Source organism: Anomaloglossus baeobatrachus, chromosome 6, assembly GCF_048569485.1.
Source record: "Anomaloglossus baeobatrachus isolate aAnoBae1 chromosome 6, aAnoBae1.hap1, whole genome shotgun sequence".
Lineage (NCBI taxonomy): Eukaryota > Metazoa > Chordata > Amphibia > Anura > Aromobatidae > Anomaloglossus > Anomaloglossus baeobatrachus.
The window spans coordinates 412,677,859-412,705,629 of record NC_134358.1 but is presented as its reverse complement, the minus strand read 5'-3'; the positions used below and the strand labels follow the sequence as shown (position 1 = coordinate 412,705,629).

The 27,771-nt window shown below is 48.7% G+C and overlaps 1 protein-coding gene across 1 annotated transcript; it reads right to left on the bottom strand.

Moving 5' to 3' along the window:
• On the bottom strand, positions 1-27,556 carry MRPL32 (mitochondrial ribosomal protein L32). Its single transcript, XM_075316600.1, has 3 exons — positions 27,393-27,556; positions 21,772-21,947; positions 1-800 (listed from the first exon to the last, which is right to left on the bottom strand). Exons 1-3 carry the CDS (start codon positions 27,502-27,504, stop codon positions 549-551), a joined length of 540 nt encoding a protein of 179 aa, XP_075172715.1. The 5' UTR covers positions 27,505-27,556; the 3' UTR covers positions 1-548.
• Between the last annotated feature and the right edge of the window lie 215 nt (positions 27,557-27,771).

Here is a 27,771-nt window from a genome sequence, read left to right as displayed (position 1 = left end):
TGCAATCTTAACTGCTCTTTATTGTGATTGAGAAATGAGGACCACGAAGCAGGAATCAGTTTATTCAACATTTTCTACTAAAATATATTAAAATTGTATGCACAAAAAAAAAAAAAAAAAAAAGGTCCTACCACTTATTAGCAAAATATTTTTGCATGGCGTTAGCAGATCGGAATTTTGTATGCTGTTAAGAACCCTACCTTATTACTGGACAGAGGAAGGCTGTGGTACTACGGTAGTGTTTTTTTATTTTTTGGTTAAAACTAGGGCACCAATAGATATTTATCACTTTCTGTGTAAAAAAAAAATTGAATGAACACATGCTTTGTGCATTACATAATGGTATTAAAGAATGTCACCCAACTGCAGACTTACAAAACAGTCACTGGTGTTGTTTTAATACATATTGCATTAAAGATCCAAAGTTATAAAAACCGCAAAAGTGAAATTATTACATTTTTGGGACTAAGTGACCACAATCTAAGAGTATTCTGATATGTTCATGTTGAAGGCCTGTAGGACACTGTATAATAGAAAAAAATAAAATATCATTTTGGGAACCATGATGGGCGTTTTCGTTTCTGCTCAATAATCCTCTTCCCTTCATCTCCAGGATGCGGCTTTTCACCTTCATAGAGAAGTATGGTTTCCACAGTGGGGGCTTTGAAAGGCCCCCCTTCCACGGCTTCTATCTCCTTCCTGATGAGATGCGTTTCATGCCGAACTTTCTCGTAGCAGAATCCACACAGAACGTGTTTCAGTTTCAGGTGCCCGCATTGTGGACACGTGTCAATGTTATTCTAGAAATTAAGGAAAAAAAAAAAACATATTTCTTTCTATCCAAGCAGAGGCAGTGCCTTTGTCATGTTAACATTACCCAGCAAAAACGTGTGTCTATATGAGAATGTATACATGTTGAATTACAATACCTGTAAATGGTTTCTAGGATAGGCAGTCAGGGTGAACAACTCCCAGTGAACCAGGGAAGCACAAAGGTTACGGTGGATGGTAGATTACATTTTTGTTTGTTTCCACAAATATTACTCAGTGAGAACTTACTTAGATAAGTGATTTTGGGCCTAAAAGTATGCTCATACTGAATATTGTGAGGTGGTTTTGGAGCAAAAACTCTCTACAACCCTCCTCAAAAACTTGGGAGTTTCTGCTCAGCATCTGCTCCCAATACTCAGAGAATGAATACACCTCAAAGTTTGTAGTAATATGATTATCTCAAGAATGTTTGAAACTCCAGGAGGAATCCTGAAGAAGTCGCTTTCTATCTTGAGATCAAATGCCCTAAAAAGTTGCGCTTTGACTTGAGCAATCAAAAATCTCCCCAATGATGACCTTTTCTCTACACTATATGGCCAACGGAACAGTGATGTAAATGCTAGACGATCGCGCATCCTTCTCTGTACATGTGACAAAAACATTCAAAGGAAATTGATTCCTCCTTAATCAATCCAGTATGCCACATAAAATGAAGACACTAGACATTTACCTCCCATAGTGGTGCTGTTCCTGCAGTATCCTACTGTGATGTAATGCTGAAGGGCTGCAGCCGATCAGCAGCTGGTGTTTGGTTGCAGTGGTCACAATGTGTGACAGCCAGGGGACACAGTACAGAACAGCACTGCTCTGGTAGGGAATACATATTCTCATTTCATGTGGAGCATTGGAGCGATTAAGAAGGGTATGTCTGTCGGTTGCAGAATGCGACCAATATTTATTTCAAGAAAACAGATCCATTTTGTGGCCTCTACCAATGAAGAGGTGCCAAGACATAGCACGCTTGCCTGGCTATTGTTAGATGTACCATAGAAGTGAAGGGAAAGAGCCCTCTCTCCATTCAAAGAAGGCAGATAGAAGTATGCTGTGGATAAGAAGCACAAATAGGGTCTTATCTGGTGGGATTTGACAGGACAAACAGGTAATGTATTCAACTGTAGAAGTTGTGCCAGTTACAACTCCTACATAGGCATAAAATGGCGTCTGCTGCAGCCCGGAGTGACGTGTTACAGATGTAGAAGAAGGAAACCGGGATATGCCGCGCTGACATCAAACATCCAGAAGTTGATTCATTTCTCTTTTATTTAAACAGGTTTACGCGTTTCGGAGGACGCAGCCTCCTTCAGGACAATTATTACAGAAAGTAATAGTAAGGTTGATTTTCCTGTAATAATTGTCCTGAATAGGGAGGCTGCGTCCTCAGATACGTGTAGACCTGATTAAATAAAAGAGAAAATAATCAACTTCTGGATGTTTGATGTCAGCGCAGCATATCCCGGTTTCCTTCTTCCGCATCTGCATTCTCAGAAGGCAGAAGAAGAGGGTTGGGGACCATTGTTTTTGAGGTAGATTCGAGCTCCAGAATTAAAAAAGTAACGTAAAGCATCTGAGTAAAGCCAATACTCTCAGTGCTATGTTACCACCAATTAACGCCACTTTGCTAGAACTTCTTGTTTTAGACTCCTGACTAGCATTCAACTCATCCAGAAAGCAAGAAATAGGATACTATGCTTGAGATCCCAGCTTGTTAGAATAGCCGGATTATTTGGATTTTATTTCCTCTGTAAATAAAAGTTACAAAATGCAGTTTGTACAAAAAAAGAAACAGCTTTTCTTAGTGGGGGTACATGGGGTTACCCTACAGCTTCGCTCCACTAAAGGGTATCTACAACCAACTTGGCATTTCCTTGGTTTATGGCAATCATCACATTGTAAAAGAAATTTTATATACCGTACTGTATATATACAGTATATGGTACTAAGAGTTATCTCAGGATTAACAAAAAAAAAAAAAATACCCTGCAGTGTAGATAAATAGTGATTCACTACTCAGCAATAGTGGCCACATCCCTGTAGGCTTTTCCTAAATACCTTGTTCAGACAATTCTGCCTCTGAGCAGTGGTATTGTGGTCCACTCATTCCCATGAAGTGACTCCCGGGCTCTGTGACCTCTGAGATACAGTTAAAAGAAAAAGGTTTTGGTACCGTGTTAGCCAGTTGAAAAATGATTGATTGCTCTCAGTGAGAAACAAAATTAAAATTTTGTAGTTGTGATACCTTTTAATGGCTAACTGAAAATAAAAATAAAATATGATGTTATAAAGCAAGCTTTCGAGACATCTCAGGTCTCTTCCTCAGGCATGGTATGACAAAATATCTGAAGAAACAGACAACTTCAGATCACAGAGCCATCGCAGGGTCTGGGAATACAAATTCATCACAATGTTTAACTCTGTGGACACAGGACTCAACCCTCTCAGGAGGATTTATGACTCATTACAAAATCTGAGAGGTCAGCTCCAGAGACTGCTAGGGCACCATGCCTCTGATCCTACATGAATATTGGGACAATAAGGCTATGTGCGCACAATGCGTTTTTCGCGGCGTTTTTGGCCTCAAAACTGCAGGACTTTGATTCCCCAGCAAAGTCTATGAGTTTTCATTTTTGCTGTCCGCACACATCTGTTTTTTTTCAGCTGCGTTTTTGTGGTGCCACAAAAACGCAGCATGTCAATTATTCCCGAGTTTTTCACTGCGCTTTTCATCCATTGAGTTCAATGGGATGTTGAAAGACGCAATGAGAAACACAAATAGCTGCGTTTTGGTGCGTTTCTAAGACCAAAAACGCAGCTATAAACGCAGGAGGTGGGTAGTAAATTGACGTGTACAGGAAGAGGATTCCTTCTGTCAGTATATACAGAAGCGTGAATCCTCCCGGTACCGTCACCGCCGCTTCCACCTCCCGTCCTGTGCATGTATGCTGCCGTGCGGCGCCATGTACAGGCAGGAGGTGGAAGTGGCTGCGAAAACAAAAGTTAACAGTAGAAAAAAAAAAAAAAGTTATACACACCTGTCTGCAGACTCCCGGTGCCATGCCCGCTCCCATCTCCTCTCACGGTATCGCCACCCCCGCTCCGGCTGTGTGCAGACGGCCGGGAAACCTCCGATGGATGCAGGACCTGGCGATGGATCACCTGATGCAGTCACCTGACGCATCAGCTGATCGTAAGTATCGCGGTGACGCGGGCGCCCGGCCGGTATCAGCGGATGCGTCAGGAGATTTCATCCCTGATTACCGGCAGCTGCTGCAGCGATCAGACGGGATCAGACTCCCGCCCCATCGCTGCAGGAGCTGCCGGTAATCAGCACATAAGTGAGTATTATTTTTTTTTTTTTTGCACCGATGCATCAGCTGATTGTATAATCGGCTTTTATACAATCAGCTGATGTGTGATGGGATTCAGGCACTTGATCCTGACACATCATCTGATCGCTTTGCCTTCCAGCAAACCGATCAGATGATATTGGATCCGGATTGGACGGCGCGGGACCCTGACCCAGGATTACTGCGGAGGGGGGGGTTCTTTATTTCAATAAAGATGGAGTCACTAATTGTGTTGTGTTTTATTTCTAATAAAAATATTTTTCTGTGTGTTGTGGTTTTTTTTTTTATCTTTACTAGAAATTCATGGTGGCCATGTCTAATATTGGCGTGACACCATGAATTTCGGGCTTAGGGCCAGCTATACAGCTAGCCCTAACCCCATTATTACCCAGCGAGCCACCCGGCATCAGGGCAGCTGGAAGAGTTGGATACAGCGCCAGAAGATGGCGCTTCTATGAAAGCGCCATTTTCTGGGGTGGCTGCGGGACTGCAATTCACAGCGGGGGTGCCCAGAAAGCATGGGCACCCTGCACTGTGGATTCCAATCCCCAGCTGCCTAGTTGTACCCGGCTGGACTCAAAAATTGGGCGAAGCTCACGTCATTTTTTTTTTAAAATTATTTCATGAAATTCATGAAATAATTTAAAAAAAAAAAGGCTTCCCTATATTTTTGGTTCCCAGCCGGGTACAAATAGGCAGCTGGGGGTTGGGGGCAGCCCGTACCTGCCTGCTGTACCCGGCTAGCATACAAAAATATGGCGAAGCCCACGTCATTTTTTTTGTTTGGGGGGGCAAAGAAATCCTGCATACAGTCCTGGAAGGAGGATGCTGAGCCTTGTAGTTCGACAGCTGCTGTCTGCTCTCTTGCATACACTATTGGATGGAGGATGCTGAGCCTTGTAGGTCTGCTCCCCCTGACTCTCCCTCAAGCATACAGTCCTGGATGGAGCATGCTGAGCCTTGTAGTTCTGCAGCTGCTGTCTGCTCTCCTGCATACACTATTGGATGGAGTATGCTGAGCCTTGTAGTTCTGCAGCTGTCTGCTCTTCTGCATACACTAGTCGAGAATGAAGAACACATTGAAGAAGGAAATGACAGACCTTTTTTTTTGTTCACTGATAAAAAACGCATAAAGACGCAGTGAGCAAAAACGCAGCAAAAAAAGCACCAAATCGCGGCAAAACGCGTGCGTTTTTGCCACGTTTTTTTGACGCGGGTGCGTTTGTGCGGTTTTAGCGGCCAAAAACGCACAAAAACGCAGCGTCAAAAAAAAAAAAAACGCAGTGTGCGCACATAGCCTAAAACGCACACCACTAAATCAAAGCTAATTAAGGATTCACTTTCCAAGCTCAGTGTTTATTTAAATGTCCTTTTATTATGCATTGCTCTGCCCTGTTTTGTGTATATATTTGTGTTTCTTCAGATATTTTAAGGAATAACGTTTGGAACTCCATTCTATGTCTGAACTGGGTGCAAAAAACCTAAAAAACATCACTATGGGGAGATAAGGTATGCACACCAGTGACTATGGAAGGGGAATACATGGAATAGCAGAAACTGCTGTGTGAATACTGACATGAAAAATTCAATAGCTATTTGTAAGAATGAAATGTGAAAAATGGAACCTGCATTACTGCCATGAATATATGAATAAAGAGAAATTTAGCTACTGAATTGATCAATGCAGAAGAGCCCCAACACTACGCCAAAGTATTTCTCCACGTTGGGGTCCCCAGCCCGTGTGCGCCCTCCCATGCAGTTAAAAAACTTACCGTGCATGGGACGCTGAGACCCAGGCTATATATGCGTATAATGTGGATTGGCAATAGGTGTGTATGGGGAGGGTTCACAAACGAAAAACTACTAACATTAAGGAATAACGTTTGGAACTCCATTCTATGTCTGAACTGGGTGCAAAAAACCTAAAAAACATCACTATGGGGAGATAAGGTATGCACACCAGTGACTATGGAAGGGGAATACATGGAATAGCAGAAACTGCTGTGTGAATACTGACATGAAAAATTCAATAGCTATTTGTAAGAATGAAATGTGAAAAATGGAACCTGCATTACTGCCATGAATATATGAATAAAGAGAAATTTAGCTACTGAATTGATCAATGCAGAAGAGCCCCAACACTACGCCAAAGTATTTCTCCACGTTGGGGTCCCCAGCCCGTGTGCGCCCTCCCATGCAGTTAAAAAACTTACCGTGCATGGGACGCTGAGACCCAGGCTATATATGCGTATAATGTGGATTGGCAATAGGTGTGTATGGGGAGGGTTCACAAACGAAAAACTACTAAATTTCTCTTTATTCATATATTCATGGCAGTAATGCAGGTTCCATTTTTCACATTTCATTCTTACAAATAGCTATTGAATTTTTCATGTCAGTAATCACACAGCAGTTTCTGCTATTCCATGTATTCCCCTTCCATAGTCACTGGTGTGCATACCTTATCTCCCCATAGTGATGTTTTTTAGGTTTTTTGCACCCAGTTCAGACATAGAATGGAGTTCCAAACGTTATTCCTTTATGTTAGTAGTTTTTCGTTTGTGAACCCTCCCCATACACACCTATTGCCAATCCACATTATACGCATATATAGCCTGGGTCTCAGCGTCCCATGCACGGTAAGTTTTTTAACTGCATGGGAGGGCGCACACGGGCTGGGGACCCCAACGTGGAGAAATACTTTGGCGTAGTGTTGGGGCTCTTCTGCATTGATCAATTCAGTAGCTAAATTTCTCTTTATTCATATATTCATGGCAGTAATGCAGGTTCCATTTTTCACATTTCATTCTTACAAATAGCTATTGAATTTTTCATGTCAGTATTCACACAGCAGTTTCTGCTATTCCATGTATTCCCCTTCCATAGTCACTGGTGTGCATACCTTATCTCCCCATAGTGATGTTTTTTAGGTTTTTTGCACCCAGTTCAGACATAGAATGGAGTTCCAAACGTTATTCCTTAATGTTAGTAGTTTTTCGTTTGTGAACCCTCCCCATACACACCTATTGCCAATCCACATTATACGCATATATAGCCTGGGTCTCAGCGTCCCATGCACGGTAAGTTTTTTAACTGCATGGGAGGGCGCACACGGGCTGGGGACCCCAACGTGGAGAAATACTTTGGCGTAGTGTTGGGGCTCTTCTGCATTGATCAATTCAGTAGCTAAATTTCTCTTTATTCATATATTCATGGCAGTAATGCAGGTTCCATTTTTCACATTTCATTCTTACAAATAGCTATTGAATTTTTCATGTCAGTATTCACACAGCAGTTTCTGCTATTCCATGTATTCCCCTTCCATAGTCACTGGTGTGCATACCTTATCTCCCCATAGTGATGTTTTTTAGGTTTTTTGCACCCAGTTCAGACATAGAATGGAGTTCCAAACGTTATTCCTTAATGTTAGTAGTTTTTCGTTTGTGAACCCTCCCCATACACACCTATTGCCAATCCACATTATACGCATATATAGCCTGGGTCTCAGCGTCCCATGCACGGTAAGTTTTTTAACTGCATGGGAGGGCGCACACGGGCTGGGGACCCCAACGTGGAGAAATACTTTGGCGTAGTGTTGGGGCTCTTCTGCATTGATCAATTCAGTAGCTAAATTTCTCTTTATTCATATATTCATGGCAGTAATGCAGGTTCCATTTTTCACATTTCATTCTTACAAATAGCTATTGAATTTTTCATGTCAGTATTCACACAGCAGTTTCTGCTATTCCATGTATTCCCCTTCCATAGTCACTGGTGTGCATACCTTATCTTCAGATATTTTGTCATACCATGCCTGAGGAAGAGACCTGAGATGTCTCGAAAGCTAGCTTTATAACATCATATTTTAGTCTCTGAGATACAGTGATGTCACATCACATCAACTTCCAATTGACCCTACATCACCATGACGGGCCCCAGTCTCCCTGAGTAATTGGGCTGTGGGCGGGGTTTCATCGCTAATCACAGCATGTCTCGCTCTCTCCTTCGCTGCAGAGTGCGGCAAGTAGGAGCGATACTGGGCTGTGAAACACCACCCACAGCTCAGTTTTACAGAGATGTGTCTACTATTGCAGAGTAGTGAACCACCTCTTTAAAAATAAATATAGAATAGATATTTGCACATGGATCATAGAAAATGAATCTCCTAAAACCTAACTAGAACCTACTACCTGTAATCTGACCACAGAAACTTTTTTGGACATCAATGATTGATGACATGACTCCTGGAGTCTCCTGAAGAAGCATATGACATAAGGGAAACGCGTTGAGCCAGTATACAGCAAGCAATTCAGATGAGTTAACTACTATAATTAGGTGGGGGACTATTGCGAACCTCGCGTGACACGATAAATCTGTGCTTATGGTACACTCACTACTCTATACTGAGTCATATCAATTCTATATCAGGGTAAGCCAATGTTGAGTGGGGGCGCCACCAGGGCTGTGGAGTCGGTAAGCCAAACCTTCGACTCCAACTCCTCAATTTCCCTTGCACCGACACCCACATATATTGCTTATAGTGAAGTGAAAAATGTATTGTAGTAGAATGTAAATATCAGACATTTAATCATTTTTATGATACAATAATCAAGATATTTAGATAGAACATAAAATATATTTATTGGAATGCAACTTTAGAACACAAAAAACTGTAATGCATTGTAAATGTTATACAAATATGTAATATACAGTAGATTACATATATATCTTGTGTGCATGTAAATCTATATATATAATTGCCTTATTCTGTCTGTCTGTCTGTCTCCAAAATTGTGTCCTTACGGTGACACAAAGTTGATTGGCCGCTGGGCTCGCCATGGCCCCGCCCCCCCGCACAGATTGGCCGCTCGCCTCGGTTCCGCCCCCCCACCGATTGCCCGCCCGCCTCGGCCCTCCGCACGCATCGCCAGACATAACCTTGCGCTGCTGGGATCGTGACTGAGCCGGTGTACGCTGGTAACCATTATACACATCGGGTAACTAAGGTCCCTTGGTTACCCGTTACCAGTGTACACCAGCTCCTTCACGATCCCAGCAGCGCCAGACATAACCTTGCGATGCTCTGATCGTGACGGAGCCGGTGAACGCTGGTAACCATTATACACATCGGGTAACTAAGGTCCCTTGGTTACCCGATGTGTATCATAGTTACCAGTGTACACTGGCTCCGTCACGATCCCAGCAGCGCCAGACATAACCTTGCGATGCTGGGATCGTGACGGAGCCGGTGAACGCTGGTAACCATTATACACATCGGGTAACTAAGGTCCCTTAGTTACCCGATGTGTATCATAGTTACCAGCGTACACCGGCTCCCGGTACACATGTGCAGGGAGCCGGCATTATACTCCTCTCCCCCCAGGACTACTCCTCCTATTATAGTCCTCCTAATATACTCCTCTCTGAGTATAATAGGAGAACTATTATAGCATGGGGGATGGAGCACAATGGTGTGCACAGCATGGGGGATGTAGCACGATGGGGGGTGCGCAGCATGGGGGATGTAGCACGATGGGGAGTGCACAGCATGGGGGATGGAGCACGATGAGGAGTGTGCAGCATGGGGGATGGAGCACGATGGGGGGTGTGCAGCATGGGGGATGGAGCACGATGGGGGGTGCGCAGCATGGGGGATGGAGCACGATGGGGGGTGCGCAACATGGGGGATGGAGCACGATGGGGGTGCGCAACATGGGGAAAGAAGCACGATGGGGAGTGCGCAGCATGGAGGATGGAGCACGATGGGGGTGCGCAACATGGGGAAAGAAGCACGATGGGGGGTGCGCAGCATGGGGGATGGAGCACGATGGGGAGTGCGCAGCATGGGGGATGGAGCACGATGGGGAGTGCGCAGCATGGGGGATGGAGCACGATGGGGAGTGCGCAGCATGGGGGATGGAGCACGATGGGGAGTGCGCAGCATGGGGGATGGAGCACGATGGGGAGTGCGCAGCATGGGGGATGGAGCACGATGGGGAGTGCGCAGCATGGGGGATGGAGCACGATGGGGAGTGCGCAGCATGGGGGATGGATCACGATGGGGGGTGCGCAGCATCGGGGATGGAGCACGATGGGGAGTGCGCAGCATGGGGGATGGAGCACGATGGGGGGTGCGCAGCATGGGGGATGGAGCACGATGGGGGGTGCGCAGCATGGGGGATGGAGCACGATGGGGGCTGCACAGCATGGGGGATGGAGCACGATGGGGGCTGCACAGCATGGGGGATGGAGCACGATGGGGGGTGCGCAACATGGGGGATGGAGCACGATGGGGGGTGCGCAACATGGGGAAGAAGGGAATTTTGTTTACTTACCGTAAATTCCTTTTCTTCTAGCTCTAATTGGGAGACCCAGACAATTGGGTGTATAGGCTATGCCTCCGGAGGCCGCACAAAGTACTACACTTAAAAGTGTTAGGCCCCTCCCCTTCTGCCTATACACCCCCCGTGCTCCCACGGGCTCCTCAGTTTTGGTGCAAAAGCAAGAAGGAGGAAAAATAATTATAAACTGGTTTAAAGTAACTTCAATCCGAAGGAAACTCGGAGAACTGAAACCATTCAACATGAACAACATGTGTACACAAAAAAACAGGGGCGGGTGCTGGGTCTCCCAATTAGAGCTAGAAGAAAAGGAATTTACGGTAAGTAAACAAAATTCCCTTCTTCTTTTTCGCTCTATTGGGAGACCCAGACAATTGGGACGTCCAAAAGCAGTCCCTGGGTGGGTAAAATAATACCTCGTAAGAGAGCCGTAAAACGGCCCTTTCCTACAGGTGGGCAACCGCCGCCTGAAGGACTCGTCTACCTAGGCTGGCATCCGCCGCAGCATAGGTATGCACCTGATAGTGCTTCGTGAAAGTGTGCAGGCTCGACCAGGTAGCCGCCTGACACACCTGTTGAGCCGTAGCCTGGTGCCTCAAAGCCCAGGACGCTCCCACGGCTCTGGTAGAATGGGCCTTCAGCCCTGAGGGAACCGGAAGCCCAGCCGAACGGTAAGCTTCGATAATTGGCTCCTTGATCCACCGAGCCAGGGTTGATTTGGAAGCCTGTGACCCTTTACGCTGGCCAGCGACAAGGACAAAGAGTGCATCCGAGCGGCGCAGGGGCGCCGTACGAGAAATGTAGAGTCTGAGTGCTCTCACCAGATCTAACAAGTGCAAATCCTTTTCACATTGGTGAACTGGATGAGGATAAAAAGAGGGTAAGGAAATATCCTGATTGAGATGAAAGGGGGATACCACCTTAGGGAGAAATTCCGGAACCGGACGTAGAACCACCTTGTCCTGGTGAAAAACCAGAAAAGGGGCTTTGCACGACAACGCTGCTAGCTCAGACACTCTCCGAAGAGAAGTGACTGCTACTAGAAAAACCACTTTCTGCGAAAGTCGTGAGAGGGAGATATCTCTCATTGGCTCGAATGGTGGTTTCTGAAGAACCATCAGCACCCTGTTTAGATCCCAGGGTTCTAACGGCCGCTTGTAAGGTGGAACGATGTGACAAACTCCCTGCAGGAACGTGCGTACCTGTGGAAGTCTAGCTAGGCGCTTCTGGAAAAACACAGAGAGCGCTGAAACTTGTCCCTTAAGGGAACCGAGCGACAAACCCTATTCCAGTCCAGATTGAAGGAAGGACAGAAAAGTAGGTAATGCAAATGGCCAGGGAGAAAAACCCTGAGCAGAGCACCACGACAGGAAAATTTTCCACGTCCTGTGATAAATCTTGGCGGACGTTGGTTTCCTAGCCTGTCTCATAGTGGCAATGACGTCTTGAGATAACCCTGAAGACGCTAGGATCCAGGACTCAATGGCCACACAGTCAGGTTGAGGGCCGCAGAATTCAGATGGAAAAACGGCCCTTGAGACAGCAAGTCTGGTCGGTCTGGTAGTGCCCACGGTTGGCCGACCGTGAGATGCCACAGATCCGGGTACCACGACCTCCTCGGCCAGTCTGGAGCGACGAGGATGGCGCGGCGGCAGTCGGCCCTGATCTTGCGTAACACTCTGGGCAACAGTGCCAGCGGAGGAAACACATAAGGGAGCTGAAACTGCGACCAATCCTGAACTAAGGCGTCTGCCGCCAGAGCTCTGGGATCTTGAGACCGTGCCATGAACGTTGGTACCTTGTTGTTGTGCCGGGACGCCATGAGGTCGACGTCCGGCACCCCCCAGCGGCAACAGATCTCCTGAAACACGTCCGGGTGAAGGGACCATTCCCCTGCGTCCATGCCCTGGCGACTGAGATAATCTGCTTCCCAGTTTTCCACGCCTGGGATGTGAACTGCGGATATGGTGGAGGCCGTGGCTTCCACCCACATCAAAATCCGCCGGACTTCCTGGAAGGCTTGTCGACTGCGTGTGCCGCCTTGGTGGTTGATGTATGCCACCGCTGTGGAATTGTCCGACTGAATTCGGATCTGCTTGCCTTCCAGCCACTGCTGGAACGCTTTCAGGGCAAGATACACTGCCCGAATTTCCAGAACATTGATCTGAAGCGAGGACTCTTGCCGGGACCACGTACCCCGAGTCCTGTGGTGGAGAAAAACCGCTCCCCACCCTGACAGACTTGCGTCCGTTGTGACTACTTCCCAGGATGGGGGTAGGAAGGATTTCCCCTTCGATAATGAAGTGGGAAGAAGCCACCACCGAAGGGAAGCTTTGGTCGCCTGAGAGAGGGAGACGGTCCCGTCGAGGGACGTCGGCTTCCTGTCCCATTTGCGTAGGATGTCCCATTGAAGAGGACGCAGGTGAAACTGCGCGAAAGGGACTGCTTCCATTGCTGCCACCATCTTCCCCAGGAAGTGCATGAGGCGCCTCAAGGGGTGTGACTGGCCTTGAAGGAGAGATTGTACCCCTGTCTGTAGTGACCGCTGCTGGATCAGCGGAAGCTTCACTATCGCTGAGAGGGTATGAAACTCCATGCCAAGGTATGTGAGCGATTGGGCCGGTGTCAGATTTGACTTTGGAAAATTGATGATCCACCCGAAACTCTGGAGAGTCTCCAGGGTAGCGTCGAGGCTGTGTTGGCATGCCTCTTGAGAGGGTGCCTTGATCAACAGATCGTCCAAGTACGGGATCACCGAGTGACCCTGAGAATGGAGGACCGCTACTACAGTAGCCATAACCTTGGTGAAAACCCGTGGGGCTGTTGCCAGGCCGAATGGCAGTGCCACGAACTGCAGGTGTTCGTTTCCTATGGCGAAGCGCAAGAAGCGCTGGTGCTCTGGGGCAATCGGAACGTGGAGATAAGCATCTTTGATATCGATCGATGCAAGGAAATCTCCTTGGGACATTGAGGCGATGACGGAGCGAAGGGATTCCATCCGGAACCGCCTGGTCTTTACGTGTTTGTTGAGAAGTTTCAGGTCTAGGACAGGACGGAAAGACCCGTCCTTCTTTGGGACCACAAACAAGTTGGAGTAAAAACCGTGGCCCTGTTGATGAAGAGGAACAGGGACCACCACTCCTTCTGCCTTCAGAGTGCCCAGCGCCTGCAGAAGAGCCTCGGCTCTCTCGGGAGGCGGAGAAGACCTGAAGAATCGAGTCGGGGGACGAGAGATGAACTCTATCTTGTAACCGTGAGACAGAATGTCTCTCACCCAGCGGTCTTTTATTTGTGGCAGCCAGGCGTCGCAAAAGCGGGAGAGCCTGCCACCGACCGAGGATGCTACTAGAGGAGGTCGAAAGTCATGAGGAAGCCGCCTTGTTAGCGGTGCCTCCAATGTTCTTTTTAGGACGTGACTTAGACCGCCATGCATCAGAGTTCCTTTGTTCTTTCTGAGACCTTTTGGACGAGGAGAATTGGGACCTGCCCGCGCCCCGAAAGGACCGAAACCTCGCCTGCCCTCTCCTCTGTTGGGGAATGTTCTGTTTGGGCTGGGGTAAGGATGTATCCTTTCCCTTGGATTGTTTGATGATTTCATCCAGACGCTCGCCAAACAGCCTGTCGCCAGAAATTGGCAAACTGGTTAAGCGCTTTTTGGAAGCAGAATCTGCCTTCCATTCCCGTAGCCACAAGGCCCTGCGGAGTACCACCGAATTGGCGGTCGCCCCCGCCGTACGGCTCACAGAGTCCAGGACAGCATTAATAGCGTAAGACGCAATTGCCGAGGTCTGGGTGGTAATGGATGCCACTTGTGGCGCGGCCGTGCAAGTGGCTGCTTCAATTTGCGCTTGACCTGCTGAGATAGCTTGCAGCGCCCATACGGCTGCGAATGCTGGGGCAAAAGAAGCTCCGATAGCTTCGTAGATGGATTTCAACCAGAGCTCCATCTGCCTGTCAGTGGCATCTTTGAGCGAGGCCCCATCTTCCACTGCAAGTATGGATCTAGCCGCCAGTCTGGAGATTGGAGGGTCCACTTTGGGACACTGAGTCCAACCTTTAACCACGTCCGGGGGGAAAGGATAACGTGTATCCTTAAGGCGCTTAGAAAAACGCTTATCTGGACAAGCATGGTGATTCTGGATTGCCTCTCTGAAATCAGAGTGGTCTAGAAACATACTCTGTGTCCGCTTGGGAAACCTGAAACGAAATTTCTCCTGCTGAGAAGCTGACTCCTCCCCTGGAGGGGCTGAGGGAGAAATATCCAGCAACTGATGGATGGACGCAATAAGATCGTTCACTATGGCGTCCCCGTCTGGAGTATTAAGATTGAGAGCGCTCTCAGGATCAGAATCCTGATCAGCTGTCTCCGCATCATCAACCAAAGATTCCCCCCGCTGAGACCCTAAACAATATGATGTCGAGGGAAATTCTAAGCGAGCCCGCTTAGTCAATCTGGGGCTGGGGTCTAAGTCAGAACCCTCAGACTGGGATGTAGGAGATACCCCGGGAGGACATTGTTGGTCCAACTGAGGGGGGCCCGGGAACAACGATTCAACAGGGTCCCGTTGCTGAGATACCGGCCTGGACTGCAAGGCTTCTAGTATCTTAGCCATAGTCTCAGAGAGTTTAGCAAACTCAGTCCCCGTCACCTGGACAGTGTCAACAGGTGTCTCCCCCTGGGCCCCTCTTAGCATAGGCTCCGGCTGAAGAAGTGGCACAGGGGTCGAACACTGCACACAATGAGGGTCAGTGGAACCTGCCGGTAGTGGGGTCTTACAAGCGGCGCAGGCAGCATAATAAGCCTGTGTTTTGGCACCCCTGCCTTTTGTGGGCGCCATGCTATAGTTTTCCTTGAGTTACACAAAAGGGTATATAGCCAGAATGCACTGTGCTCATACAGTGTAAAGTATATATGATACACAAATAATGTACCAATACACTACAGCACCATGGGGCTAGCACCAACAGGTGCTGCTTACCAGCCGCCTAAAGCGGTTGTGAGGCCACCAGAGACCGTGTCTGGGTCTCCCAGGACTTGTCCCTCTTCTGCAGCGTCGGTGGAGCTGACAGGAATGGCTGCGGCGTCCTGACGAGATGAGGGAGCTGTGGGCGTGGCCGAGAAAGAGCGCGAACTGGTGCTCACACCGTGCACAGTGAGGGGGGTGGAGTATGTAAATCATACTCCAGCCCTCAGAGCTGCTCGCTCCGTGCAGCGTCCCGCCCTTCCCCCTGCCTGTCAGGGCTGAGGGCGGGAGAAAAGTAAACTAGGCCGCAAGGAAGCCGGGGACTCTAGTAATAAACGCGGCCGCCGTAAAAGCGCGGCCGGCGTGAAAGTCCCCGGCGAACTACAAGTCCCAGCCGCGCCGCAGTGTCCCATGGCAGCGGCGGTTAGTGCGGTAGCCCTTACATATAAACACACTCAGCGACGCTGAGTGTGTAATGGCACATATAGACCCGGTCAGCGCCGCGGTCCCCGGTGCACTAGCACACCCAGCAAAGCTGAGGTGATGCCGTGCGCGGTCCCCACAGGGATACAGAGTACCTCCAAGATGCAGGGCCATGTCCCTGAACGATACTCAGCTCCTATCCATCAGGCTCCACAGGAGTTGTGGATGGAGCACGGTCTCAGTGCCTGGAGACCGGTAAGATCCCACTTCACCCAGAGCCCAGAGGGGGATGGGGAAGGAAAGCAGCATGTGGGCTCCAGCCTCCGTACCCGCAATGGATACCTCAACCTTAACAACACCGCCGACAAGAGTGGGGTGAGAAGGGAGCATGCTGGGGGCCCTATATGGGCCCACTTTTCTTCCATCCGACATAGTCAGCAGCTGCTGCTGACTAATCTGTGGAGCTGTGCTGTGCGTGTCTGACCTCCTTCGCACAAAGCAAAAAACTGAGGAGCCCGTGGGAGCACGGGGGGTGTATAGGCAGAAGGGGAGGGGCCTAACACTTTTAAGTGTAGTACTTTGTGCGGCCTCCGGAGGCATAGCCTATACACCCAATTGTCTGGGTCTCCCAATAGAGCGAAAAAGAAAGAAGCACGATGGGGAGTGCGCAGCATGGAGGATGGAGCACGATGGGGGGTGCGCAGCATGGGGGATGGAGCACGATGGGGGGTGCGCAGCATGGGGGATGGAGCACGATGGGGGGTGCGCAGCATGGGGGATGGAGCACGATGGGGAGTGCGCAGCATGGAGGATGGAGCACGATGGGGAGTGAGCAGCATGGGGGATGGAGCACGATGGGGAGTGAGCAGCATGGGGGATGGAGCACGATGGGGAGTGCGCAGCATGGGGGATGGAGCACGATGGGGAGTGCGCAGCATCGGGGATGGAGCACGATGGGGAGTGCGCAGCATGGGGGATGGAGCACGATGGGGGTGCGCAGCATGGGGGATGGAGCACGATGGGGGGTGCGCAGCATGGGGGATGGAGCACGATGGGGAATGCGCAGCATGGGGGATGGAGCACGATGGGGAATGCGCAGCATGGGGGATGAGGCAAGATGGGGGATGCGCAGCATGGGGGATGGGGCAAGATGGGGGATGCGCAGCATGGGGGATGGAGTACGATGGGAGGTGCACACCTCCCCCCAACACACACACACACACACACACACACACACACACACCACACACACACACTGGGAACCTCAAACACCGCCCTACACAGACACCCACACACACAGACAATGCCGCACACACACACACAACACCCAAACACCGCGGCATACATAAATATACGCACATACCGCACAACACACACATTGCACAAAACATACCTCCCCCAAAACACACCACAGCCACACAAACCGCGCAACACACACGCACACACACACAACGTGACAGACACACAGCGCTCCACAAACAACGCAACACACAAACAACACCGCTCTCACCCCCCGCCACACCCAGAACATGTACAGCGCCCTACACAAACACTTGGTAACTACACACAACAACATCTATAATAATATATATATATATATATATATATATATATATATATATATATATATATATATATATATATATATATATATATATATATAACAAAAATCATACATGAACTACACAATACGTAAATTCTAGAATACCCGATGTGTAGAATTGGGCCACCTTCTAGTATATATATATATATATATATATATATATAAAAAAAATTACATATTGTATTACATATTTACAATTTATTACAGTTTTTTGTGTTCTAAAGTTGTATTCCAATAAATATATTTTATGTTCTATCTAAATATCTTGATTATTGTATCATACAAATGATTAAATGTCAATGTTCACATTGTACTACAATAAATTTTCACCTAAATATAAGCAATATACTAAATGTTATTATTTAGTATGTTTTTGTTGAAAACTGTTTTTTTGCCACTTACATAGTGTATTACATAGTGTTATATATAACACTATGCAAGGCTGCTTTCACACATCTGGCTTGAGCTCTGCGGCTCAATCCGGCTGTGCAAGCTATGCAACGGATGCAGTGAACACACCGCATCCTTTGCATAAGTTTTTCCTTTGCGGCCAGTCCGGTTTTTGCCGCTTGCGGCATGCTACTGAGCATGCGCAGTGGCAAAAACCACATGCGGCGGCCGGATGCGGTTATTGCCGCATCGCGCCGCATCCGGCCGCCATAGGCATGCATTGAAAAATGCGCCGCATCGGCCGAATGTGGCGCGATACGGTTTTTTTTGCCGCACGAAAAAACGTGCCAGGCAACGTTCCATCCGGCCGCCGCATCGGCTAAATCTGCCGCATGCGGCAAAATCCGGATGGAACGCAAGGCCTTGCGGCACAATACGGCACTAATTAAAGTCTATGCAGAAAAAACGCAACTGGCAGCAAAAAAAAAACGGTTGCGATTTTCCTGCAAAGTGCCGCATTGTGCCGCATTGCAGAAACCAGAGGTGTGAAAGCAGCCTAAGTGGCAAAAAACATTTTTTGACAAAAACATAGTAAATAACATTTGTGCAGTCTGTGAATTTGTTGTAAGAAATAGAATTGTCTCCATCAGATCCTCCTTCGCAGATGACCTCAAATCTGACCTAATAATGTTAAGGCTACAGTAACTTCGGTTGAAGGCAAAGCCGTAACCACATGGGCAACATCTCTAACAATTTCCGGGTATAATGGAATTGTCTCATGCACAGTCAGTTTTGATGAACGGTTGAATTTTTCTATTTCTTTGAGAGCAAGTGAAAAATTTTACTGAAATCTGGTCAATCTGCTTGCTATAGGAGACGGAGTGAAATCTTTTTCCTTGCGTCAACGCTTTGCCTGCTCCATGTCATCCAACTACTTGTCAAAGTTAAACTCCTCATCTGATGAGGATGAAGAAATGGCAGCAGTAGCACTGTCAGGCTCCAAGTCCTCTTCTGCTTGGCAGTCCTGTAGCTGCTCATCCTAACTGCTACCTCACTCAAAGCTTCTTTTCCTTTAGTAAGCTGTTGCTCATCAAGCAGTATATGATGACTTGGGTGCACATAAACAGCTGCCAGAAGAATTTCATTTTCCAATAGCGGTGTCTCTCTCCGTTTCATTGAAGCAGAAATGCCATCTGCGATTAAACCTCCTCTTTGGGACAGGCAAAATAGCAAGTTCTTCCACTCCCTTATAAAAATGCCAGGAGTTAAATCCTCAGCTTGTAATTTTTTAGTCACGGTAAATGGGTGATTAAGCAATTCCTTCAATTCAGCCACCTGTGTCCATTGACCTTCATTTAAGGATACTTGAGGGTTCACCATATCTGTAAGAAACGATTTTAGTTCAAGCAATCGCTCAGTCATTAAATAAGTGCTGTCTCACCGAGAGGCTTGATCAACAATTGACCCTTTCCCAGCACGTCTCTTCAAGATGGAATCAATTTTAGGGGTTCTGGCGGCAATAACCAACTTCCTCACTTTTCCAATCAGATTTCCTGCATGTCTGCCCAGTTTCACACATCCGGCTTTTCGCCGGTTTGGCGGATGTGGAGCACGCCAGTACAGTAAGATACAGTACAGTGGCAGCGCCACAACTTCCAGGTCACATGCTCCGGTCACATGAAAGCATGTGACCTTCGTTTGTCGCGCTGCCACTGTACTGTATACACTGTACTGGAGTGCGCCGCAACCACCAAACCGGCGAAAAGACGGATGTGTAAAACCGGGGTCCCTCTTGCAGACTCTCTCTTATTGCCAGCTGCAGCGTGTGCACAAAACAGCACATGTGATGAATATGAAAGTGTTTTGAAGCAGCTTCAACAAGATCATCTAATCCTAAAGTATCATTTTGCTGCTGTTCTGTTGTAATATCTGTTTGTTCCTCAGTTACATGAACAGCACTGTGGCACCATCTCACACATACTAAATCCTAAATTTTCTTCTAGCTGTTGTTCATTACTCTCATTCATCAGTGTAATTGTACTTATGTTTGAAGCATTGTTCATTACAATGGCAAGAACATGTTCTTTTTTGCGTTCCTAATCTTGCAGAACTTTTTCCACTAAGGCCTGGAGAAACTGGCTGGTGTGATGAGCTTTACTATCGTTCCTGCCAGTGTCTTACTAACAATTTATTTCTGGTCCCAAACATATTGAACATTGATGGCAAAATAATTCAGTGAAATGCAGCGACTCTGGCATCCCAGCAAAGGCAATGGGTGAAAAGATAGAACATTCAGACACATCGTTTTGTGAGGATCCTCACAAAGAATGAGCATGTCAGTTTGTGGTGTTTTTCTAATCTGCTTTTGCTATTGAATGCATTATTTATGAGCTCAAAAACCTTTCAGGTGATGCGGTTTTATAAAAAGCTGATCTGCTTTTGCAGCTGAAAAACGTATCCTCAAAAAACGCAGCAAAAACACTGTGTGAGAATGCAGCCTTAGATCAGGAATAGAACAGACATTTATAGAACATTTCATAAGTTTCCCAAATTCCTATGAAAAAAATTTCATCACACTCTGCATTGCACTATTGTCCCCAATTCATTATATAGTTTAGGAGTCGGTGCATTTTATACCGACTCCACAGCCCTGGGCGCCACTACGCAATTTCTAGGGTGCCAACCTACATAGTTGGGCAGGGTCCTCACTTATAGGGCTAGACAGGCTTGCATTCAGATATATTTTAGGTGGATTCATTTTCTATAATACATGTGGCTATATCTACTCTATATCTATTTTTAATATTTATCTATGCTGCAGTATTCTCATTATTTAACTGATTTTAACAAGGCATAATAAAAGTTAATGTTGATCATCACATTGTACCAAGTCACAGACTGCACACCTATACATCTTCAAAACATGAATGTAGAAAAAAACCCCACATAGGCAAAACTAAGGCCTCATGCGCACGCTGCGGTTTTTGCTATATTTTTCAGGTGCAGTTTTGGTCACCAAACTGCGTGCATTTCCTTCTCCAGCAAAGTGTATGAGATGTCAGTTTTTCTGTTTACACGTTGCAGTTTTTTTTGGCTGCATTTATGTGGCTGATATTTTAGGCTGGGGTGGCCCAATAGGCATGGGTCTGACCAGCCTGAGAATACAAACCCACAGCTGTTGGCTTTATCATGGCTGGGTATCAACATTGTGTGGGGGGAAGAAACGCACGCTGCTTTTTTGCCACATGTAGTTCCTCTTATTTTGATACACAGCCAAAATAAGCGCATGACTGGGGGATGCAGCCTGTAGCTATATGCTTTATCTCTGCTGAGTAGCATAATATGGGGGGACCCTACTTCAATTTTTTAAAATATATTTTTACTGTACGATATAGACCCTCAGACCAAGTTTGCGATTGACAGCGTCAGACATGCTGTCACTCGGTGTGGGGGTGTATCTGGCTGCAGCAAATCAGACGTCAATGGGCGGGGGAAGCAGTGAACATGTATGAGGCTATTGAGCGGCCCAGGGAGTGAATGAGACGTCACAGGAGCAGTTACAGTAGTGTCGGTGACACTAAGAATAGCGCGCTCGCCTTATTATTTTTACATTACCTGAATGATGGGCCCAGCACTCTGGTACCTTTGAACCTGCGGAGGTCAGACTTTACAGTCTGAGTCCGCCCATCACTATTTCTCACCAATGAATAAAAAAAAAAAAAAAACGCATTGAGAAAAACGTATCGAAAACGAATGCATTTTATGGATGGGTTTTGAGTTCCAGGCTGCGTTTCTGTGACCACAGGATGAAATTCTTTGGTCACCACAAAGATGCAGTGTGCACACATAGCCTTAGGCTGCAAGTTTTACAATACCTTCTCTTTCACCAGTTTGTTAGGATTTCTTCTTCGGCAGCGATTTACTTCTATTGTTCGTCTGGATTTAGGGGCAGCCATCCAAAAGATACTATCAAGAAAACTGGGCCCATTATCAGAGGCATCTTCATCAAACTTCTCAGGGGGACAGGATAATGGCGCCTGCACCGCTAAAGCTGCAGCAAAGGAAAAACACACCCATGGGGAAAAGGCAAAATAAATAGCAAGTTCTGAGCTCTGAACGTACAAGACAATGTTTAGGAGAACAGGGGCAGCCATAGATAAAATCCTGTACATGTTACGGAAGGTGGAGGATAAAGAAGAGAAAAAGTCTAGAGAATCTTTCGTTACTGGTAGAGATGCAGTAATGTTGGGGTCTCCATTGGATTTCAACCTAACAGAGAGGGATCAATGGAAAGTGGTGGAGGGATAGGTAAACCTATTGATAGCATTAATTGAAAATTAAAGTTGACAGAAACTAGTAAGAGGGCGATTAGAGAGAAGAGAGTTTCAGTAGTCAGGCTGGTAAAAGAACTGCGATGCTTTAGAAAGATCATTAAGAGATTTCTTTAGAAGGGACATTTATGACTTGATTAGGCATGTGAAGTGTTAGCAATGACAGACACTGAAATCATGTTTCACACATTCTTTATAGTCTTAGGATAGATAATCAACATCATATCATGGGGGGAGGGCAGACACCATCACTGATCAGCTCCGGCCACATGTAAACAGTATGGAGTAGACCACGGCTGTGTACACTGCAGTGGCCAATCTCCGGCATTACAGCTTCCATACAAATGAATAGGATCTAGTCAGCGACTACAGAGCTGTGCTGTTAGAAAGCCATACACATCTGGCCAGAGGGGATAGCAGCTGATCGGCGAGGTGCCAGGCCCCAGTATAACAGTGGCGGACAAGCCCTTTAGATTTGAGAGTGTTAGATACAGAGGCAGAACCTGTGATTCCCTTGAAGACATTATATCTAATTTTGGCACTCAAGGTGTATAATATGCCCATATTAATAAACCCCGAGATAGGCGTGTAGTAAAAAAAAGGAGTAGAGCTGTTAGGATAAAAGACTGGCAAAATTTGAGAAAAAGGTCTAGCTATCTAGAAACAGTGCATAGACAAAAGTAATAGAAGCAAATCATTTCTTCTGATCTTGGACAACTCATTTCCATTATCTAGGCTCTGGTTACATGCAGCAGACCCTAGGCTGCACGTACGAGGCGGGGTGGGAAAAGAAGTCCAAATGGAGGCAATGGGGAACAGGCCAGGCATGAGCTGTGCACATTAGCATAGGTTGCATCATGTTTACTGCCTGTACCCAGTCACTGAAATGCCCCATATGCCCATGTGTGCATTGATGTGCCCACTGTGTACAGCAATACACCCCACAGCATGCCCGCTGTATACAGGCGTGTGCCAGCTTTGTACAACGATACACCCCCCATGTGCCAGTTGTGTATGTGCCCATTGTGTATGGTGATACGCCCCCACCACTCTGTGTGCCCTTTGTGTATAGAGATACGCCCCCTTATTTGCCCGTTGAGTGAGGCGATACGCCCTACCTCGTGTGCCCGTTGCATATGGGGATACGCCCTCCCCCGAGTGTCCAATGTATATGGGGATACGCCCTTCCCCGAGTGCCCATTGTATATGGGGATACGCCCTCCCCCGAGTGCCCAATGTATATGGGGATACGCCCTCCCCCGAGTGCCCAATGTATATGGGGATACGCCCTCCCCCGTGTGCCCATTGTATATGGGGATACGCCCTCCCCCGAGTGCCCATTGTATATGGGGATACGCCCTCCCCCGAGTGCCCATTGTATATGGGGATACGCCCTCCCCCGAGTGCCCATTGTATATGGGGATACGCCCTCACCGTGTGCCCACTGTATATGGGGATACGCCCTCCCCCGTGTGCCCACTGGATATGGGGATACGCCCTCCCCCGAGTGCCCACTGGATATGGGGATACGCCCTCCCCCGAGTGCCCGTTGTATATGGGGATACGCCCTCCCCCGAGTGCCCGTTGTATATGGGGATACGCCCTCCCCCGAGTGCCCGTTGTATATGGGGATACGCCCTCCCCCGAGTGCCCGTTGTATATGGGGATACTCCCTCCCCGTGTGCCCGTTGTATATGGGGATACGCCCTCCCCGTGTGCCCGTTGTATATGGGGATACGCCCTCCCCGTGTGCCCGTTGTATATGGGGATACGCCCTCCCCGTGTGCCCGTTGTATATGGGGATACGCCCTCCCCGTGTGCCCGTTGTATATGGGGATACGCCCTCCCCGTGTGCCCGTTGTATATGGGGATACGCCCTCCCCGTGTGCCCGTTGTATATGGGGATACGCCCTCCCCGTGTGCCCGTTGTATATGGGGATACGCCCTCCCCGTGTGCCCGTTGTATATGGGGATACGCCCTCCCCGTGTGCCCGTTGTATATGGGGATACGCCCTCCCCGTGTGCCCGTTGTATATGGGGATACGCCCTCCCCGTGTGCCCGTTGTATATGGGGATACGCCCTCCCCGTGTGCCCGTTGTATATAGGGATACGCCCTCCCCGTGTGCCCGTTGTATATAGGGATACGCCCTCCCCGTGTGCCCGTTGTATATAGGGATACGCCCTCCCCGTGTGCCCGTTGTATATAGGGATACGCCCTCCGCGTGTGCCCGTTGTATATAGGGATACGCCCTCCGCGTGTGCCCGTTGTATATAGGGATACGCCCTCCCCGTGTGCCCGTTGTATATAGGGATACGCCCTCCCCGTGTGCCCGTTGTATATAGGGATACGCCCTCCCCGTGTGCCCGTTGTATATAGGGATACGCCCTCCCCGTGTGCCCGTTGTATATAGGGATACGCCCTCCCCGTGTGCCCGTTGTATATAGGGATACGCCCTCCCCGTGTGCCCGTTGTATATAGGGATACGCCCTCCCCGTGTGCCCGTTGTATATAGGGATACGCCCTCCCCGTGTGCCCGTTGTATATAGGGATACGCCCTCCCCGTGTGCCCGTTGTATATAGGGATACGCCCTCCCCGTGTGCCCGTTGTATATAGGGATACGCCCTCCCCGTGTGCCCGTTGTATATAGGGATACGCCCTCCCCGTGTGCCCGTTGTATATAGGGATACGCCCTCCCCGTGTGCCCGTTGTATATAGGGATACGCCCTCCCCGTGTGCCCGTTGTATATAGGGATACGCCCTCCCCGTGTGCCCGTTGTATATAGGGATACGCCCTCCCCGTGTGCCCGTTGTATATAGGGATACGCCCTCCCCGTGTGCCCGTTGTATATAGGGATACGCCCTCCCCGTGTGCCCGTTGTATATAGGGATACGCCCTCCCCGTGTGCCCGTTGTATATAGGGATACGCCCTCCCCGTGTGCCCGTTGTATATAGGGATACGCCCTCCCCGTGTGCCCGTTGTATATAGGGATACGCCCTCCCCGTGTGCCCGTTGTATATAGGGATACGCCCTCCCCGTGTGCCCGTTGTATATAGGGATACGCCCTCCCCGTGTGCCCGTTGTATATAGGGATACGCCCTCCCCGTGTGCCCGTTGTATATAGGGATACGCCCTCCCCGTGTGCCCGTTGTATATAGGGATACGCCCTCCCCGTGTGCCCGTTGTATATAGGGATACGCCCTCCCCGTGTGCCCGTTGTATATAGGGATACGCCCTCCCCGTGTGCCCGTTGTATATAGGGATACGCCCTCCCCGTGTGCCCGTTGTATATAGGGATACGCCCTCCCCGTGTGCCCGTTGTATATAGGGATACGCCCTCCCCGTGTGCCCGTTGTATATAGGGATACGCCCTCCCCGTGTGCCCGTTGTATATAGGGATACGCCCTCCCCGTGTGCCCGTTGTATATAGGGATACGCCCTCCCCGTGTGCCCGTTGTATATAGGGATACGCCCTCCCCGTGTGCCCGTTGTATATAGGGATACGCCCTCCCCGTGTGCCCGTTGTATATAGGGATACGCCCTCCCCGTGTGCCCGTTGTATATAGGGATACGCCCTCCCCGTGTGCCCGTTGTATATAGGGATACGCCCTCCCCGTGTGCCCGTTGTATATAGGGATACGCCCTCCCCGTGTGCCCATTGTAAATAGGGATACGCCCTCCCCGTGTGCCCGTTGTATATAGGGATACGCCCTCCCCGTGTGCCCGTTGTATATAGGGATACGCCCTCCCCGTGTGCCCGTTGTATATAGGGATACGCCCTCCCCGTGTGCCCGTTGTATATAGGGATACGCCCTCCCCGTGTGCCCGTTGTATATAGGGATACGCCCTCCCCGTGTGCCCGTTGTATATAGGGATACGCCCTCCCCGTGTGCCCGTTGTATATAGGGATACGCCCTCCCCGTGTGCCCGTTGTATATAGGGATACGCCCTCCCCGTGTGCCCGTTGTATATAGGGATACGCCCTCCCCGTGTGCCCGTTGTATATAGGGATACGCCCTCCCCGTGTGCCCGTTGTATATAGGGATACGCCCTCCCCGTGTGCCCGTTGTATATAGGGATACGCCCTCCCCGTGTGCCCGTTGTATATAGGGATACGCCCTCCCCGTGTGCCCGTTGTATATAGGGATACGCCCTCCCCGTGTGCCCGTTGTATATAGGGATACGCCCTCCCCGTGTGCCCGTTGTATATAGGGATACGCCCTCCCCGTGTGCCCGTTGTATATAGGGATACGCCCTCCCCGTGTGCCCGTTGTATATAGGGATACGCCCTCCCCGTGTGCCCGTTGTATATAGGGATACGCCCTCCCCGTGTGCCCGTTGAGTCCGGCGATACGCCCTATGCTCGTTGTGTAAAGCTATACGCCCCCTGTGGCTGTTGTCTACAGCGATATGCCCCTATGCACTAAGGTTAGTTTCACACTTGTGTTTAACGGCATCTGTTGCATAAAATGGCACAACGGATCGTAAAAAACAACGGAAAGATTTTTTTTTTTCCTTTACACTTTTACCGGCAGCAGACTATTGTGAACGCTCAGCTGATCGCTCTCCGATTCCGGCTGCCGGGCGCTAAGCTGATCGCTCTCCCATGCCGTCTGCCGGGCGCTCAGCTGGTCGCTCTCCCATGCCGTCTGCCGGGCGCTCAGCTGATCGCTCTCCCATGCCGGCTGATCACTCTCACATGCCGGCTGATCAGCTGATCGCTTTCAATAGCTGGCTGCCGGGTGCTCAGCTGAGAGCTCTCACATGTCGGCGGCCGGGCGCTCAGCTGAACGTTCGGCCACCGAGGGACAAAATAAAGTTTCTGTGATAAAAAAAAAAAAAAAAGAAGTATGAGCATGCGCAGTGAAAATTAGAGGATTCCGCCGCTCAAAAAACGTTTAATGCTGCGTTCCTTCCACCAGGCGGACGCAATGCAGCGTCGGCCAGCGGAAGCAACGCAGGTACTTTTGGCACAATCCGTCATCCATACAAGTCTATTGGAAACAGACGACTCCGTTAACGGATTCCGCAGTTTTCCAAAAGGGCGGATTGTGACGGAAGGAAAAAAAAATGCAAGTGTGAAAGTACCCTTAATTATACACGGTTTCCCATCTCATTCCCTCAAAAGACAGTTCACCTGTCATGAAATATGGTCTTTCTTACCTGGATGAAAAGGCTGCACTCCTAGAGCCCGCAGAAGACTTTGTTCTGCTTGCAGACTCCATCTTACCAGAAGCCTAACAACGCCTGCAACCGGCGCCCAGGACAGCGCCATATTTCTGGTGACCTCCCGTCTGTCACCCAGTATTCTGTTATGCGCATGTGCTTTAGCTAACCACGTGACGACGCCAACCACAACAGGGAAGCCGCCGTCAACCTTGAAGTGCGCGTGCGCCGCACACAGATTATTTTCGGTACGCAATGATGTCTACTGTTTATTCTACAGTTATAAATGACATTGAAATATCTCTCGCTCTATACAATTTGTGGATGTATATGTTAGGAATAGAAGCAAACGACAATATGTAACACACAAAGACAG